This window comes from Ziziphus jujuba, chromosome 9 (genome assembly GCF_031755915.1).
Source record: "Ziziphus jujuba cultivar Dongzao chromosome 9, ASM3175591v1".
Classification (NCBI taxonomy): domain Eukaryota; kingdom Viridiplantae; phylum Streptophyta; class Magnoliopsida; order Rosales; family Rhamnaceae; genus Ziziphus; species Ziziphus jujuba.
In genome coordinates, this window is record NC_083387.1 from 4,425,356 (window position 1) to 4,445,260 (window position 19,905).

The following is a 19,905-nucleotide window of genomic DNA, read 5'->3' on the forward strand; positions in this document are numbered from 1 at the left end:
ATTTTTACGCCTTACACCACAGTACATATGGGTATCAAATTAGGTAATGAAGTAAGTTCTAGAGTACTATATAAATCATTTCACCCAAAAAAAAAAAAAAAGGAAAATTAATTGTACTATATAAATCAATTTATTTATAAAATAATGTGAGGCTCACATGTAAAAACCAAGTGAAATCAAATGCAAATATGCAATTGGAAAAGTGATGACTTGGTAATCAAATTTTTGTAAGTCGATTTTAATGTGAATAACAGATTACTTAGTGAGGAATGACAAGATTACCCAGGAAACAAGGAAAATAATTGGCTTAGTACCAAGAATATTAAATTGGAAAACAGATAGCAAGAGCATAAGGGTGAAAAGAATATGTCATTTCTTGTTCCAAGGGGCATTTAGATTTCTAAAAATGAAGAAAAAAACACCCGCATATATACGAGTACTTGCTATTTTATTAAAGGAAACAAAATTCTCACAATGTTGGACGTGGGATAGTAACAAAAGGAAACGGGACAAAATCTTAGAAAGCATTTAGAGGAGGCCCTGTAACCAGCTTCTTCACCCAACCTACCAAGATTCTTCTCTCCTTCCATATTTCTCACTCTCTCTCTCTCCGACAAGATCAGATCCAAACCATTTATGAACAATTTTTGGCATTGGCTGTCACTTTTGGAATTAAAGTTGTTGGTGATGATTACATGAATGGTACATCAATTCAGATTAGATGCCATATGTTAAAGGCTCCAATCAGATACTCATATATCTCAGACTGTCATGCAGGCCAGTCCATCCACCTCCTTGTTTATGATGTCCTTTGCAAATTTTGTACTATCAACAGATTTTTCTATTTATTTATGCCTATGTAAATTTAAATATATGTATAGTTTTTGAATTGATAAATACAAATAAAATATGTTGTTTTTTGTTCAAAGTTTTGTATACTTTTTAAACCTTTCTTCCCATAATAGAAGATGACCAAGCACCCTCTTTGAGATTTCTATCGAAGTATCATTCTTTTCTCATAAAGATGACAGTACATAATCATTTGGTTCATTGGCTGCAGAGGAATGACTGATTAAATGATCGGGGAAGATGAAAAATTAATGATTAATCTCGAAAATAAGTACTGAAACTGATTTGTTCATTAGTTAGGTGAGATTATTGCTTTCTTTTATGTTGGCCAATGATATTGACGCCCAACAAAATCTGTCTTTCGGGTAGGACTTTTTTTTTGTAGTTGATTACTTTATGAAACATCATTGGTGGGTTAAGTCAAAAAGCAATAGAAATATGTTTATTTTATTTTTTACTTTAAAACGTATGTCGGCTTTGCTTTATCTGTTTAATTCACTTTTGGGAATTAACATGTCCTAGACTCACAAGTCACGAGCCTTCATACTAATATGCCATATATCAAACACATAATAGTATTTTCTCCACCTATTGTATCATGTTAAGTAGATATAATACTTCAACTATGTTGTATTATTACTATTGTTATTTTTTTAAAAGAGAGAACACATGTATTTGGACTATAAAAAACAAAAAAGAAATTAGAAAAATGGTAAATAATATTTTTGATCACCTCAATTACTTTTGTTCTGCCTATCATGCGTATGATTAATTAGACATTAATAGTGAGAAAAAAAAAAGTTTTTGACTTCAAAAATATGGATGTGAGGAGTATACTACAGGTCCAATTTCAATTATCGTTAAGTTTCATCAAAACTAAAAGGAGAGAACATATGTATTATTTTTTTTTAAAAGAGAGAACACGTATCCAACAAAAAAGAAATTAGAAAAATGGTAAATAATATTTTTGATCACCTCGATTACTTCTGCTCTACCTATTATGCATATGATTAATCAAATATTAATAGGTGAGAAAAATAAAAAACAAAAATAAAAATACGTTTTTGACCTAAAAAATATGGATATGAGGAGTGTACTACAGGACCAACTTCAATTATCGTTAAGTTTCATCAAGATTAAGAAAGTATACTAGAAATCTATTGGATGAATAAATGGGAGTACAAATTTTTATTATTGGCTTAAGATGCTGTAATAACTTACAAGAATAGGGTAATTTGTGAATGATGTGCCACTTCACATATCGATATAAAGGACCCAAGACAACAATAAAGACCAACCCATTATTTATTTTGTGAGGGGTTTTTTATTTTTTTGGGATAGGATATTTATTTTTAAGGTGTAGTATAGGAATGGTGTATGATTCTTGAAAGTCGAAACTGATCCTGTAGGGCTACAATGATGCATGGAAAAAGTAACCTAACATGAGTAACACATAAGCAGACAAAGTCCCTTATTGGTTGGCATTACTCCCTTTTTATCTTCACTTTTTAATCTTTCATCCACAACCTCCATCCCTCTCAAGTCCAATCAAAACCCCACAGAGGAGTACTTAGATTCCATTTTTTCAACCTTACTTTCGATATGAGAGAATCAGAATTCACAACCATGATATATATTATGACACACTTCACTCAGTAACACATTGATATTTTGTTCTCTCTACATATCACTTCTATTGCGAATAGTTGTTTTTTTTTACTTATTTTAAAATATATATACCTGTTGATATAAAACAAAATAATATAAACCAGTCTTGGAGCTAGTCTTTCTCAGCTTTCCTTCCCCTAAATTAATCTGACCCACTTGAAATTATGAGCTTCACATGCGTAGATCTGACCCACATGCAATGTACAAGTTCTTTCATATACAATTGACCCACAAGATTAAATTTCTGACCCACCTGGTAGATATACTTATATATATTGTTTGACATGGGGAAAGGATATCTATAATCATATATTAATATATATTCAGAATAATATATGCAAAAAATTAAAGAACAAGGCTTATAATCTCCTCAGCTTCCCTCTCTCTCTTTCCTTTTCTCCACACCTCATAATTTTCAAAAACTTTATATTATAATGTTAATATAGTGACAGCAACTAATATCCCAACTTATTGTAACACTGTTAAAGCAAAATCAATATAGCTGATAAATAATATTTCCCAAGGTGCTGTGTTCATATACATATCAACAGACCCAAAAAAAGAAGTAAGTTATCTTGCTGCTGTGCTGTGTTCATATACATATGTTCACACTTTCCTTAATAGCAAATTAATTATTTAGGTAAAGACTAATCACTTGTAAAAGGAAAAATGAACATAAAATCATCATACTCACTTACCTGGAACCAGGACCGGCGGGTTGGCAATTTCCGGTGGCTTTGCTTTCATTCTCATCATGACCGATAGGCAAATCATAGTCAATTACCTCAATTCAATCTATGGTTGACAAAGGAAATAAGGAATCAAGGATGGACTTTTTGAAGATTCTTCATGTATATATATATATATATATAGGCTTTTTTAGGTAGGTAGCGAGCATGTTGTACATATCAATATGAATGGAAACTGAAAATTCCCCTATAGTTGAGGGGAATGAAGCCTGGTCCGAAATCATTCAGACGAAGTTATAATTAGTAGACCTTCACCGAAAGGTTTCGAACCAGACAACATTCCCCTCAACAGTCCATAACAGAGAGAGAAGAGAAAAGGAGAGAAGAGAGAAGAGAGAGAGAAGCGAAAATTCCCATGGGCTTATTATAGAGATTTGATATGGCCATGCATTATTTATTCTTATTATATTTTCTTTCATGGGGTCCTTTTATACGTAAGGATGAAAGCAGATTCTTTCTTGAGTCACATGACTTGGAGTCCACTTTCTACACTACCGCTAACCTTGCTTTTTCACACATAGCCTAGCCGTGTAGTTTAAACGTTCCTATAGCAAACGTACATCTAAAAGAAAAAGGAAACGGAATTGATGAGAGCTAGCTATATAGTACTTTTTTTTTTCTTTTTTAGTTTTTTTCCTCAAACATAATAATTAATTGTCTTCGTAGAGGAAAATCTTAATATTCTGTTTGTGATTCCGAGGTCAACCCAAATAGCTAGCTACCTTAAGGCACAGAATCAATGGCACAGGTTTAGTCCAATTGACATTATATATTGAAATTGTATAAAGAAGGGAATTGATGAGAGCTAGCTATATAGCACAGGTTTAGTCCCAGTCCAAAACCTATTATTAATTCTTGAAAAAAAAGTTTTTTTTTTTTTTTTTTTTTTTTTTTTTTGTTTGGATAAGAGCTTGGACATGAGCAATATAATATATACCTATGTCCAAAATTGTATTTCCGTATCGATATATAATATTGTATATAAATATATTATATAATTATAATATGAGTTGAACCTTATATATGGCCTTAATCGGTGGAGATTTTAGATTGGATTTTGAGGCTCTCTCTGACTTGCTTTCACAAGGAAAATAGGAAATCTTGCATGTCTTGCGCGTTTTTAGTCTAAGATCTCAAGTAAAGGATATGTCTTTTGCTTGCGACTAGAGTAAAGGGAAGGTTGGGTGGTGATGAAGAACCTTCAATCAATGATGGCAAATGCAGTTAGTTTGATTCTAAGCTTAAATCCTAAGCTTAACATACATTGACCTGTTAAAGCTATTAGAGGCCCAACATCTTATAAAGAAGAAAGGGAAATGGACAAAAGAAAAGTGGAATATAAGGTCACACTCCCATATGCTTAATGACTAACTAATTTTGTCTTCACCTTATTTTTCTTTGTTTATATGATGATGAAGACGAAGATGATGATGGTGATGATGATAATCAGAATGCATGACAAGCAAAACTATTTGAACTTCGCATCTCTCTTATCCTAGCATAGTTAGTTTCTATTCTATTTCTCTACAGTATTGCTCTTTTCGCAAAAAGGAAGGCTTTGTAGCTCATCCAATATACAGATCACATATAGTCCCCTGGGGCAGCCTAGTGGCTTTCCTCGAACAATTATATCGAATTGGAATTCCCATGTTCTAATCAATTAAAAAAATTAAGAAAAAAATTAATAAATCGTATCGGTTATCATTTCAAATTGAAATTTTATTTATACGAATGAGTACTATAAACAGTCGCAACTTTGCATGTCGGCATTCCAATTCCTGAGTTTTATTTTGTTTTTTGGTTGCGTATGATTGCATGAAAGAAAACTATGGTGACAAATACCAATGAATATTATTGATTCAGAAAGTTTAAGCAGGAAAATCATAAAATCAGAGCTTGCAGATCCTGGGAGAGTGAAGTTTTCAATTGAGTCATATATATTTAAAGATTTGTCACTAAAAAAAGCACCGAAATCAATGATGTCAATATATATATATATATATATAATATATCACACTTTTTCAAATATTTGTCTACAAGTTTCCTATCAAAATCATTCGTGGATTTCATATTTCATATATATCACCTTTTTTAGTTGGTTGATATATAGAGGGAGTTTTAAAATATATAATCCAATTCTAATTAACTCACTTCTTATAAGTTAGAACTTTTAAAATCAATAATACAAACTTGTGGTTTAATAGTTACTAACAACCAAAAGGGATGCTTTTTAATGAAAACGCTCCTGTATTGCTGCCAGAAAAACCATTAATGGAATATCTTGTCCTGTCCAGCACAAAAAACTGATACCAATTCAGAGTAACACCTTCGTCTAAACTTCTGCAAAGTACATGAATTATTTGTCTTTCATGTTTCACTCTCCAAACAAGCCATTAATGGAATATCTAACTCTAAATTTGTCATGTCTATCACAAAAAAACTGATACCAATTCAGGTACCGTACTCTGTCCAAATTAAGACCCCGTTTAAACTTCTGCCAACTATATGAATTATTTGTCTTTCGTGTTTCAAACAAACCGCATCACCACCATTTTTTTTGGTACATAAACCACATCACCACTATACATGTTGATATGTTGGAATCTTCATGCAGATTTTTTTATCTATTATTTTCTTCTATTTCAACCTCTTTTTTTTTTTTTTTTTCACAAAATCCTAATCAATAGTTTGCACATTACAAACACGTGTCTGAAATTTCCATTTGGATGGGATGTGTATTAGATACATATAATCATAAGGGAGATATGAGATCCAGCTATGGCAAAGCCAGTCAAGATTTAAAAACAATTATAATGATCAAAAAAGTTTTAAAAACAATTATGAGATCCAGCCGTGTTTAATATATATGTGCCATGTATGTATGAATAATGTATGTGGGTTAATAATCACAATCATGTGGAGACGATATGATGTGGATATTTTGAGCCACAAGATTTGACATCAGAAGAAAAAGTGAAACAGTAAAGTAGTGACAGCTCCGTAATACGGCCAAACCTTGTTTGGCCCAGAAATCTATATAATGTGGAACAAAAGCTTATGAAATTAAATAAATTTTTGAGTGGCGATGTTGGAGTCAAACTGAACTTTCTGGTCCCCTGTTTTCTTTGGAAATGGTGGCAGAATAAAGTTTCTGCCTACATTACCTTCACAAATAACAATTATTGATAAAAATATTGTATCAGTTTAAAACCAAGTCTAAATAACAAAAAGTCTAAATAACGAAAAGCAAATTGGAATAATTTGCCTCTCTATCTCTCTCTCTCTCTCGGCAAAATTATTCTATAGAATAATTTTTGCACACAAGTCAAAATGCCTTTTCTGTTTCCACATTTCAAGCATATTGTGTATATATATATATATATATATGTATATATGTATATGTATATATATCCTCAAAATGCTTTGTTCAAATTTGATAATCTTTTTTTTATTATGGGGTTCATAATTGATGATTTATAAGCAAGCAAACAAAGTTGTCGAATTTAGTTGGGTACATTTTTGTTCTTTTGGTAACAGGATTGCTTCATAATTAGACCTCCTATAATTACAGAGCAATAATTTCTACTTACGGAACACACGCATCTTATTAGGCATTAGGCAGGAGCCTTTTGCCTAGTAAGCTTTTAGTCACCAATCATATCTTGTCAAGACCATAGGTAAATAAATGGGCTTGGATTATTTCAAAACATCTAAGCTGATTGGCGCGAATACTATTTCCTTGAGCTTTCTTAGTATTAATTAATATTAGACCTTGAAAAAGCAGAGGGTAATATGGTGCTGGATAAGGTTGATTAATAATTGCAACAGAAAGTTCTTTGAAAACCATCCCATGCTATCTCTCATCCGAATTTTACGGTTGGAAATATCGTGTTCATAACAATGGAGGTCAACAAACTTCACTTAATAATATAGTACATGCAATTTTTTGTTTTTCTTTATTAAGTCAAACTTTTTAGGCATCAAAACAATAATTAGTTCAAATGGAAATTTAAGGAATGGAAAAAAAATTCAATAGATTGTAAACTGAACAGGTTCTTAATTGGTAATAAGAACACATTGCAGCAGATGTCTGCGGATTAAATTCAATAAACAAGAAAATTGGCTGTGATTTTTGACTTTCAAGTTTTTAACTTCATCAGATTCAGGTAATTTGGGCTTTGTTTTATTGATTTTACCGTTTGTCAATTTGTAATAACATAATTTTTAAAATATTAGTAATGAATATCGAGGAGAAGACCTTCACAATGTCAAAAAAGTTTTGGAGCAATTCACACTTTTAAACAAAACCGAAGAAATGGATGAAATATTTGACTTGTATGTATGTTTTTAGACCAACTCTCAAATAAAAATGGTATGTTTTCTATTGGGCATTAAAACGGATGTAATAAGAATGCGTCGACAGAGAGGGATATCAAAGACCTCTCCTACAGCTAATTAGATTGTTATTCTTAATATAAAAAATAAATAAGAAAATAAAGGAAGAAGACCACAGAATTATGAGACAGATATGAATGAGTTCCATTTCTTTCCTCCTTCCATTTTGGCTCCTGTTCTCAATAGGTTGGGTTAGACTTGTCCTGTTTGAGATAAAAAAAAATAAAAAATAAAAAATAAAAAAATAAAAAAATAAAAAAATAAAAAAATTAGATGGATTTTGAAGTGCACTCAAAACTCCATGGATGCAAAACTCTTCTATCAAAAGAAACCTGCTTGCATATTAAATATAAACAGCATGCCCATTGGACCTTCAGATGGAAAGTATAAGAAAACAAACAGAATATTCAAACGTCAAGAGATAAGAGAAGAAGCATTCATTAGAAAGTGGGTTGGGTAATGAAAGTTGTCAACAGCTACAAATAAACTAAAGCTGAAATTTTTAAGACCTCAGACATTGTAACTGAATATCCTCAAAAAAATTTGTGCCTAAGCTGATTCACTTGCCGTATATGTTAGGAAGCCTATGAACACAGAAGAATTTCTAACAAAACCAGTAACAAGTAATAACCTAAAATCCCAAAAATACAAGTATTGCCAGACTTGTGTATTGTTAATGTTACCATATGGGAGCTGTACATGTTCGAAAATGCCCAGTTTGATTGCATCAACTACAATGCACAACCCGTTTCGTCCGACTACCATCGTCTCTGCGTATTTGCCTTTTTCTTGGTTGTCCAGGTGGACGAAGGGACTTTGGTGGATTAATGATAACCTCAACTTCTCTCTCACATTCATTTTGGGAACCCACTGACATCTCATTCCAAAGAGTTCTATCTGGAATTGGGTGGATTGTTTGTGAGTATGCCTTGCGATAGGTTGCCATAGTGGAACAACTTTCAGTGAAGCGATGAACATTCTGCCTACAAGAGAGGAGGGCTGCCACAGCATGGGCACAGGGAAGCCCACTTAGATGCCATCCATTACAACGGCGGGTACGAACATCAACTACCCAACCTTCATCATGCGATGTAACTTCAAAAGTAGCGTCATTTGCTTTCGTAACATGATAACCATGGGCTAGCTTAATTGCCTCTGAAACGTGATTTTCATCAGAAGGAACCAGTATGCTTGTCCACTGCCTGCTTGTATTACGGCAATAGTTGAGCCAAGTCATCAGTCGTCATCGAAATACACTCCATCATTTGAATTATTGGAAGGCCAGAGGCTTCAAGTATCCAAGAACTTAAAGATTCAACCATATTGGCTGTCAAATGCCCTAATCTTGTTCCCTCAAAATATGCTGTGGCCCATAAATAAGGTGGAAATTGTCGGATCCAATGGGCAGCTTCTGGTAAGATCTCAGCAATCTCAAGAATTTTTTATTCAAACCCAACAGCAGTAAGAGCATAAGCAGCCTCGCACAGAAGGTTAACAAGCACAGTATTATTCAATTCCTTCTGGAAACTGTCACAGAGATAACGCAAACAAAAACCATGAAATGCAGTTGGAAAGTTCACTTTCACCCCATCAACAATACCCTTTTGTCTATCGGATAGAATTGTAAGCCTCGGCATATTTTCTGAATTTGTTTCAAGCAGGGTGTGCAGCTCAGACAGGAACCACTTCCAGTTATCATCATTCTCCTCAGCCACCACACCAAAGGCTAATGGAAACTGAAGCTGAGCATGTGATTTTGGAATATTTTTCTCTATTACTCTGTGAACCCTAATTGGTTCAATATATATACAATAATATCTAGAATTACAAGCCTATCTTTTAGGATCTGATTTACACTAAATTAGGAAAACATGAATTCGCCAAGGGCATCCTTCACCTGCACATTTAACAGTGAAACGTAATTTGTCAGACTTGACTGTTCACATTTCAAAGTGAAAAGAAATGGCTGCATCTCTCAGTGCCCTCCGACAACTCTGGACATCAGGAAACTCTTGCCCAACAGTCAGCTGTTGATCAAGGCCTGAAACTATGGCTTGAGACTGAAGGATACGGGCATTAACTATCAGCTGGGACTGCTGAAGAGTCATATCTGAAGCAGGTGCAATACTAATTTCTTGATTTTGGTCCATGGCTAAATCTAAGTTTCCATGAAGATTATCATTCTCCACAACAACCAATTCATGATTATCTGATAATCCCAGAATCAACAGCACCAGCAAGTCCACTATCTTGATTGTCACTATCATTATGGTCTTCATCAGCTTCAAAATCAATGTCTACTTTGGAATTCAATTTTTTTTTCTTCAGGATTCTGAACATGAACAAGTCCAAGATCCATTTCATGTTCATGAGTCTGACCAAGAGCTAGTCCCCTGTCATGGATATTTCCTAACTCAAACTCCTTGCCACTGAAGTGCTTCAAGTCTAAATCCAGATCATGGATATGCCCCATATCCATATCTTGATCATGCATAAGCGCTAATTCAAAGTTATGATCATGACTCGAGGCCAAATTGTGATCATGGCTCAATACCAAATGTTGACGTGGCCTCAACGACAACATGTGATTTTGCTCAAGAATCAAATTATGGTTTGCCATTACAAATCAAGGAGATAATAAACTTGTATCCTAAAGATGGACTCAAATGCTTTCACAGCTGATTAAAGTTCCGCACACTATGCATATCATGGTAGAAGACCCGAAAAATAGAAATCTTTTTTATGGATCAGCATTTCTGTTCCACATTTAAAAAAGATATATATAAAGTATAGCTATATCCGAAAGATGGTAACACAACATTATTATCCAGATTCTATTTTGTTTCTGTCACTTCCTCTTGAGATTAGTGAAATCATAGTGGATGGTAATTCCAAAACGTATGAATTCTACAAAATTTAGCTGATTAAACCAATAACCATACAATGATTAAACCAATAACCATACAATGATAATCATAAGATTAAGTATTGAAACAGCAACACCAACAACGCATAACAGAATATGCTATGTTAGGTTGTTGAAAAATTAAATATTATTATTATTATTATTATTTTTCCTTTTTACATCTTCAACGTATGCTTTTTAACATTTCAAATTATGTTGCATAAGATATCATAACAAAAACGCAAGGAAAAAAAAAAAATTGGAAAAATAAATCTCAATCCACCATAACACAGCTTAATAGAATGCTGTTACTCTTTAACCTTTTTTCTGATTAATAACTTTCCGGGACACCAATAAAAAACATATTGAATACCATATTGTCCAGATTTTCTCCATCACCAAACAAAACATTTTTCTTGCCCAAAGAAAGATGAAGTCATTAAAACTTACGCATGCAGTAACAAGTCTCCCCAGAAAAAAGCAGAGAGACAGAGAGAGAGAGAGAGACCCTGCCCAAAAGAAAATGAGACAAGTCAAGTAGAAACCAACAAGATAAAAGATTAATAAGAATAAGAAGGATTAATTAGGGTTTTTGAAATAGATTAAAAAAAATTAAAAAAAATCACAATGCAGGTTTATAGTAGTGGAAAACTAGAAAGAGAGAGAGAGAGCTTTTAAGTTTGGCGGGTGGGGATAGAGGGAAAACCTGAAAGGAAGAGAGACGTTCTGAAATTTTGCGTTGGGACCTTTTTGACCTAGGGCTACTCACTCCTCCTGTTATTCAAAATTCCCATATTGCCCTTCTCTTTTTAGGTTTTCTTTTGGTTTTTGAATTTGCAACTTGCACTTGAAATAAAAGATCTATTTATTTGTGTTTCGCACATCAATTTTTAGAGCAAATTTCAATTCAGCATTTAATTAATTTTTAAATAATGTCAAAAGCAACTCGTAATTTTCTCTTTTTTTTTGGGGCCATTATGGATACAAATAAAAGGTAATAAAGGGAAAGAAATAATATTATGAGGGTACACCTGTTTAATGGAAAAATGAGGGCCAAAAACCTGCAAGGGTAATATCATTATCAAAAAAATAACAGGGGTACTTCCGTAAATCCGTTCTCGTCTAATGTACTTCCTCTTTTCTTTCGGCTTTCCCGATAAAAACTAATTGATATTGCAGACTCACAGTAACTAGCTATTTGATAGTGTGTGTGTGTGTGTGTGTGTGTGTGTGTGTGAGCGAAAAGTGAAATTAAAAATCACAATGAAAATCAATTAACTCAAAGTTACAGTATGTCAGAAAGGCACTGTTCCCTCAATCTGTACTGATTCGAGTTTAGGAAGCAATTCTGAGACCACACTTTGCAAAGAAACATATTTTGGCCTATTTTTGCTTCCCTTTATGACCATCTTTGACAGCATGGTAAATTCTTGAGTGCCCAAGTCTTCACCAAGTAATTCATTCCAAAATACACCATCATCGTTAAGATTTGATGCCTTCATAAGTTTTATAACCTGGTCAAGTGTTGCCACATTCCTACCAGCACCGCAACCCATGGCAGTTGCGGCACCAACAGCGTTTGCAAATGCTAGTGTGCTAACCATTGGCATGCCATGTATAAATCCAAATGCTATAGCAGCTACAAAACTATCTCCACAACCAACTGTGTCTATCACATTAACCTGTTACATTATCAAAATTCCAAATAAAGTAACATATAATTATTGAAGAGTTGAAATAGAAAGGGCTCCAACAATGGTACAACAGCAAGAAACATGCCTAAATTTTTTTCGAAGGAGATTTGTGTATTAGTATAAGACATGTCTAGAAGTGCATACCTTGAATGCAGGTGCACAAGAAACACTTGACTTTGTTACTAGAATTGAACCCTTCACACCCATTTTGACAATGACCCATTTTGCACGCATCCCTTGCCTAAGCAGCTGCTGCCCAGCTAAGATTGGGTTTCTTATGCCAGTCAGTGACTCGGCCTGGAAAAAAAAAAAACATTGATATCAATATGCGCGATTAGAGATAAGAAACTAATTTCAGCGGTGCTATGTTTTGTAATATTTGTTATATCACAGAGAGGATATTGGCAATTAGTCCTCATGCAGGGTAATCATTAATATAAAATTGGGACCCCACCTACAGATGTAAAAATATTTAAAGACGAATAACTTTACAGCATGTCGGTATAGGCTGCCAGTCACAGAAAATTTCATAAAAATTGCAAATAACATGCAACCTATTAAAACCTCACAGCATGTAGGTATAGGCCGCCAGTCACAGAAAATTTCATACAATTTGCAAATAATATGCAAGCTATTGAAACCCTTTTTTGACATGCATGTTGAAACTAGCTTATTGACTTTCTAAAGACCAAAATGAGCCAATCTTTGGTTGAATCCACACCTAAATAGATGCATATGGTATTTCACTTTTTATTGAATTTACAAGAGACTACAGTTCATATTAGTATGACATGTTCCCTGTGCTCTTTTATTCTCCTGACTACCACAGTCAGAAGATATATGCAGCAACATCTAATGAAACTAACCTCTCTAATGCAGGCACAATTAAAGAACATATGGCTAATTGAAGTGAAACTAGTCACCCAATACTGGTTCAACTTTATGATTTCCACTTCCAATGAATATCAGTTTCCCATATGACTCTGAGGCTCTATCACAGAAAGACTTATTTTAAATATATAGAATTTGAGTAGAAAGAATGAAGCAAATAGATAAATATACTCTCTGCCCCAATATAATTAAATCAAAAATGCTAAAAAGAAACCACTGATCACAAGAAGTACTACATCTAAAAGAGAAAGTAACCTGGAAACATGAGAATAACCAAACAGAAACAGGGTGCACTTCAAGGACATGAAGAGACAAAAAATTTAATTAAGTCAGACTGCGAACATGATATGAAATAGAAATTAAAAACCAAACAAGATAAATACAAATAGATACTTTTCCTCACATCAGAAAGAAAATTTCATAACTAGAAACTGTTATAAGCGATACCTCATCAGATGTTAAAAGAAGGACATCACTCATCTTTAAAAAATGATTTAAAGCTCTTTGTTCTTCAGGCGTGCCCGAAGAAAGACTTTTTCCACGTGGCCCAGGATCAAAGAATACTGCTGTTCCAACTTCAACAGCATACTCTACTGCCGATACTATTAAACCAGGGTAGAGCTCATCAAAGCCATAACCATTACAGAATAGGACCTTTGACCGCTTTATACCCATTTTTGCTTCTCCGGACAGTTTCGTCATCCAATTAAAAGCGGGTTCATTACTGAAATCAGCTCGACTGCCAAAGATAGATTCACTCAGATCTTCAAGTTTTTCAAAGGAGATGATGATGAAATGCAATAAATACATATTTATGAAGCATAAGAACAACCACTTGATTAAGGCCAAAGTCATGAGATTTTTAATGAAAGACCAGAAATTTAAAAACACATTGATTTTAACAATAATAAAGGTTGAATTAGTTTACCTACAGAAACCATGTCTATGCAATGGATCCACAAGAACCCAGCACAACAATGTTTCATATGATGCATTAGAATTGTTACCGAGATCAGTATCTTCACTCATCCCAACCACTCCAATTCCTTCATCAAGAAGCACGTCCAAGAGAAACCGTCCATAGATTTCATTACCAACATGACCAATAGTGACGCAGTTAAGTCCCAGTCTTGCCGCTGCTATTGCCATATTACAGTTACCACCAGCTTCCCAGTATTGCTACGCGTAAAGCCGTACAATCAAGTATATCAAACATATACGTTATATATATATATATATATATATATAAATATATATTACTCACAAATAAAAAACAGCATTAACAAATTATGTACAAATATGAAGCAACATAACAACTAGAAAATGCAATTGCTTAAATTAAGAGATCATTTTGTTTTTGTTTTTGTTTTGTTTTGCTTTATTTTATTTTATGTATGACATAGATTTTAAGGTGGTTACCAAGAAGCTGGCGGACCATCATTCTCATATGGACTTAACAATAGAAAGTACCTAAACCCAATACCTATTATTGATAATTTAAATATTTCGAAATGGTATCCTCAGAGAAATCACTTTATCCATATCAATTCTGATATAACAACAAAAACCCAGAAGGGCCAGGACAAAGGCACACATCTATCTCCCCACAAAAAATGAAAAATAATTGAAGAATTGAAATAAGAGGCATAGCCGGAAATGTAAGAGCAATGAGGAAGAACCAAAAACCTTATCGGGTGGAGAAGCAGCTAACCGGTCCATGTAAGCTTTGCGGTCCTCCAACTTGGCAGGAGGCAATTTGGGAACTTTGAGCACGATATCCACACAGAGATTGCCCAGAGTGGCAACGTCAACGTTTTTAAGTACGGGGCTCCTCGACGTCCAGTCTTGGACGGAACCCTTGAAGGAGCTGGAGTTGGAGTTGGAGTTAGGACCGTGTTTGGGGACAGAGATTTCGACACCATTGGCACGGTTGAAGATGGAATGTGCGCGACAAACTGGCGGGAAAAAGGAGAGCTTGAGGCTAGGGTTTTGGTGGGAGATCAGGTGTGGGGATAAGGGTCCATGGTTGGGAATTGGAGATTTGAGATTGAGGGTTATGGTGGCCTGATGCATTCAGGGGAGTGAAAGAGATAGACAAGCGAGGCGGAGAGCTTAGAGCTCAGGACTGAGAGCCAACAATGAAAGGAAAGAGTGACAGACAGAGAGAGGGAAATGTTGGAAGCACAGTCCAATAGAATATCAATTTTTGTTGGGAATAATAGACTACAATGAAACGATTGATTCACCCCAAAAAAAATAAAAATAAAAAAATTTAATCATAATATAAAATCATTCAACATTTAAAGTGACTTGTTATGAAAAGCAATAAAATTGGTAAACTTATATATAAAAAAAAAAAAAAAAAAAAAAAAAAAAAAAAGATTATTCCACTCAACTTGACTTTGCAACTTTCAATTGGATTCCATGTATCTTGCATTCAACTTTGTTGTTGTTGCTTTTTCATTTAAATATATATATATATATATATTTTTTGGATGGTGTATCATTTTAAAATTTGCATCAAAGTTTGATTAAATTAGTGATATTCATTCTATCTGTTTGATTTTTTTTTTTTTTAAGTAAGGAAATTACATATATATATACATGAACAAATAAACTTCTTTTCTTTTTCTTTTTTTTTTCTTTTTTTTTTTTTCATATAGAGTATTTGAGCGAACGTCATCAATTTTCGTTAAATCTTAACAACAGAAATTTTAATAAATAATTTGTTTTACATTATATCATAATTTAAGATAACATTGTTTTAAGAAAAAAAAATAAAAGTTCTGAACAACTAAATATATTATTAAACTACTTTTTTGTGTCCCCTTGGGAATTATATAATTATTTCTAATGATGTTTTAGGGAGGGAAAGGTTTAAATATTTATTTGCTGTTTTTAGAATTTCATGGACAGAGAAAAATGTTAAAATAGTGGTTCACACTGGAGGCTCATGGTTCCCATATAAGATGCTCTTTCTTTTTCAATGGTCATACTCTACCTTTCCTTGCACCATGCTCATCCTGTTTTTTGGTAATTTGAAACTTTGAATCAAGGCCATTAATATTAGTTGGATTTCTATATAGCTTCATCTTCTCCATTCAAATTGAGAATACGTACTTTATTCCATGATGCTACTTTGTTGAATAACCCATTTTACTAAATTGACTAGAGAAGATCTTTTTTTTTTTTTTTTTTTTAATGGTCTGCAATGAGCTCAGCATCCCAAATCCATTTCTCTTGCTATTCATCCAAAAATTATTCCAAAAGCATGATCAAACACTAGTGTCCAACAAAAGGGGTGCTTCATTCCATCAAACGCTAAAAACGTCATGAGAAATTACAAAAGCATGATGAAACACTAGCGTCTAACAAAAAGGGTGCCTCATTCCATCAAAAAAGATTAAGAAGTGATAAGGGTGGTCTGCTCTTCATTGTTCAATCTCAGAAGTAAACCGCACATAATTACAGATGAATTTCTGGTCCAGTTTGCTCTTCTTTAGACAGTTCCTCAAGCTTTTTGACAACTTTTTGTGCCACATCAATGTACGCTTTAGAGACTACAGAATCAGGTGTTGATATTACTATAGGAACACCTTCATCGCTACCTTCTCTAATTGCTGGCTCTATTGGTATCTGAAACATTCAAGATATTTAAACACAGAGTAAAGTATCGAACATAATGGAAAGTTCTTATATCATTTCGAGAAGCCATGACAATAGATGGAAATAATATACATACCTCACCAAGAAACTCTAAATTCATCTCATCAGCTGTTTTACGGGTTCCTTCTTTCCCAAAAATGAATGCAGGCTCACCACAATGTGGACACTTGAACCAGCTCATGTTCTCTATTACTCCCAATATCTGTAAGGCAATCATAGTTAAATATAAAAGATTATTCATAGCAGCTAGTAAATCCATTCAATTCAAGCGTGAAATTTTCAGACTGATGGGAAGCATATGCAGATGAGACATTTAGGCATTTTCGTGCTGTCAATTCCAGCATTTCTGTCATAGACATAGAGCTGCACCATGAATAGGGGCATGATAAAGAACTAGATCAAGCTCATTTTCATTGCAGAAGTACACTGAAGAGAAGGCATTTGTAAAATGATGTGAACAGGAATAAACATACAGGAACTTCAACTTTAGAGAACATATTAATTCCTCTACGAGCATCCATTAAAGCAACATCTTGAGGCGTTGAAACAATCACTGCACCTGCCAGTGAGGCACCAATGGTTGTTAGCAACTGTAGAAAATAGTATAGTTATACTGTAAATTAAATAAAGGATAGAGATTAGGGAAGGGGGCCTTAATATTTGAATGAAACAATTAACTAAGAAAAATGAAAAAAACAACCATTAACAATCTCTAACTTTACCCTTGTAAATTAGAAATGAATGTGCTACAACAAAGAGCAATTTTCCATCTCTATCTAAACTTCGAACATGCCTATTATAGTTTGCAACTTTCATGGACATGGCATAGGCTGTGACACAGAGCATTATTGCCAAAGAAATAGCAGAAAAACCTGATAATTGCAGCCTCTGTGAAACAGTTATCTGAGTATCACCAGTGCCGGGGGGCATATCCACAACAAGAATATCAAGAGTTCCCCACTCAACTCCCCTTGTCATTTTCTCAAGTGCACTCGACACCTGATAAATTAAGATGAAAACAAGTTATTTTACAGAAAGTGAAGAAAACACACTAATCTTGCTACAAGAAATCACGAAGACACAGACAATGTACTGACACTGAGAGACCTACTGATAAATTCCTGTATTGTTTAACATCTAAACAACAAGAGGAGAAGTTTTGGATTATTTGATATCAAACAATGCTTGTATGGGCATATAAGCTAATTCACAAGCATTGTTTGATAGCATAAACATCTGGATCATAAAACTTCAACCAACAAAGAAAATAGATAAGTTAAAATTCAAATGATGAGGATATACCATAGGACCTCTCCAGACAAGTGGTGCATCCTTATCCACTAGAAGTCCTATCGACATACACTTGACTCCGTAGCTCTCAATTGGAACCATTTTCTTATCTGCAAGAGAAAAATATTAGAACACATTATATCCAAACTACCATGAATTTATGTATAATATAGCGCAGAATGATACCCACTTAAGCTAGAGGGATAAAACGAAGTAAGTTAACCGAAAAGTGAATGATCAAAAAAAAATAATAGCCCAACAGATAAATTTTCTCTTATTTGCAGTGGAAATTTGCTTAATGGACGTTAAAGCGTTGGAAATACAATCAGAAGTGCAATAGAAAATACAGAACATCTATCTTCCTATGGTTTGGGGAGGGAAGAGAAATTGTAACTGTAATATTATAGTTCCGTGTGTGTGTAGACAGAGAGAGAGAGTAAACAAGCAATAAAGAAAAATGAAAAAAAAAAAAAATGCTAATTTTAGGCCTCTATCACTTGTGAGTGCAGGATTATGTTTTCCATCTTCCACAAATTGAAGAATACTGACTGGCTAGAAAAAGTGGTAAAAAATGCTTGAAATTTCAAAGTGAAAAGTATTCAGACACTCCGGTAGAAAATTATTCGGAAGTAACTCGATCAACCACTTAGTAGATTTCAAATCAGTTCTATTACACTAATGTCTTTGTTAGGCAGCATACATTTAGAACGAAACTGAAAATTGATCTGATTATTTCTTGAGCACATACGGATGAACTTAAGAGAAAAAAGAAATACCTCCAGTCACTTCTGGCTTTCTATCAAGCTTCATCATGATAGGAACATTTGGCCCATATACATCAGCATCAAGCAAGCCAACCTTCAGTCGGCACTTGCTAGCAAGTGCAGCAGCCAAATTAACTGCACTACCACTATTACGCATAAGTCAAATCGAAATGGTAGAATCACGAAGCAAATGTTAATAGGAGCGTCAACACGTAAGAGTGATAAGGGCTAGGATTTTAGATGATAAACACAATACCACTTTGACAATATGAAATTGGTCTATCCCTTAGATTAACGAAAAATCATATAGATTCCAATTTCAACTTCAGCACAAGACAATAAACCAGAGATATCAAAATCATGAACCAAATATTGCTTCGGGAACTAAATAGTCACCAACTCACCAAAAATGCCAAAGACTACTCACATATAAAGACCCAAATACATATGAATTTAGCACGACCCACAGAGCCAAAAGCCTAAAAGAACACGAAAATAAAGTCCTATATCATTATCAAAGCCAAAAAACAAGAACCATATCGTTCAAATTGACTGAAATTCAGAAGAGGTTTGGGAAGCCATGCAGAAATTAGAAATACATACCAGCGGTGGTGGTTTTGCCGACACCACCTTTAGCAGAAGCAACAGCAATAGCATGCTTAATTCCGGCAATCTTAAGCTCTTTGGTTCTCGTCCCATCATATCCCCTGACACCTCCGAGCCTCTAAATATGCATTGAAACCACACGCAAAATCATTTCTTTCCAGAGAATAAAGGGCAATGGAATGGGGGTTGGAGGGATGGAGCTAAGGCAAACGAGCAGAGAACTTACAGTGAATGACCTCAACAGCCCCTTCATCAATCCGAAGAACACACAAAAAGAACAAAACCCACTAAGAAGTAGAATTGTTTTCAGCGTTTATGTGAACTTTGAGGGAACCAAAAAAAAAAAAAAAAAAGAAAAATAAAAAACAGAGAATTTTACGAAGTTGGAAGTTGTATAGTGTGGTAGTGTTGGGTGTTAGTCGGAGTCC

General features: G+C 34.0%; 2 protein-coding genes across 2 annotated transcripts; both read right to left on the bottom strand.

Annotated features, from left to right (window-relative positions):
* Positions 1-11,600: 11,600 nt before the first annotated feature.
* On the bottom strand, positions 11,601-15,369 carry LOC107425872 (fructokinase-1). Its single transcript, XM_016035914.4, has 5 exons — positions 14,838-15,369; positions 14,080-14,330; positions 13,599-13,890; positions 12,405-12,557; positions 11,601-12,248 (listed from the first exon to the last, which is right to left on the bottom strand). The coding sequence occupies exons 1-5, from the start codon at positions 15,222-15,224 to the stop codon at positions 11,862-11,864; spliced, it is 1,470 nt and encodes a 489-aa protein (XP_015891400.3). The 5' UTR covers positions 15,225-15,369; the 3' UTR covers positions 11,601-11,861.
* A 1,070-nt stretch (positions 15,370-16,439) lies between these two features.
* On the bottom strand, positions 16,440-19,884 carry LOC107425897 (iron-sulfur protein required for NADH dehydrogenase, mitochondrial). Its single transcript, XM_016035950.4, has 8 exons — positions 19,704-19,884; positions 19,475-19,595; positions 18,884-19,006; positions 18,120-18,217; positions 17,690-17,816; positions 17,291-17,376; positions 16,894-17,019; positions 16,440-16,787 (listed from the first exon to the last, which is right to left on the bottom strand). Exons 1-8 carry the CDS (start codon positions 19,728-19,730, stop codon positions 16,617-16,619), a joined length of 879 nt encoding a protein of 292 aa, XP_015891436.3. The 5' UTR covers positions 19,731-19,884; the 3' UTR covers positions 16,440-16,616.
* Positions 19,885-19,905: the final 21 nt, after the last annotated feature.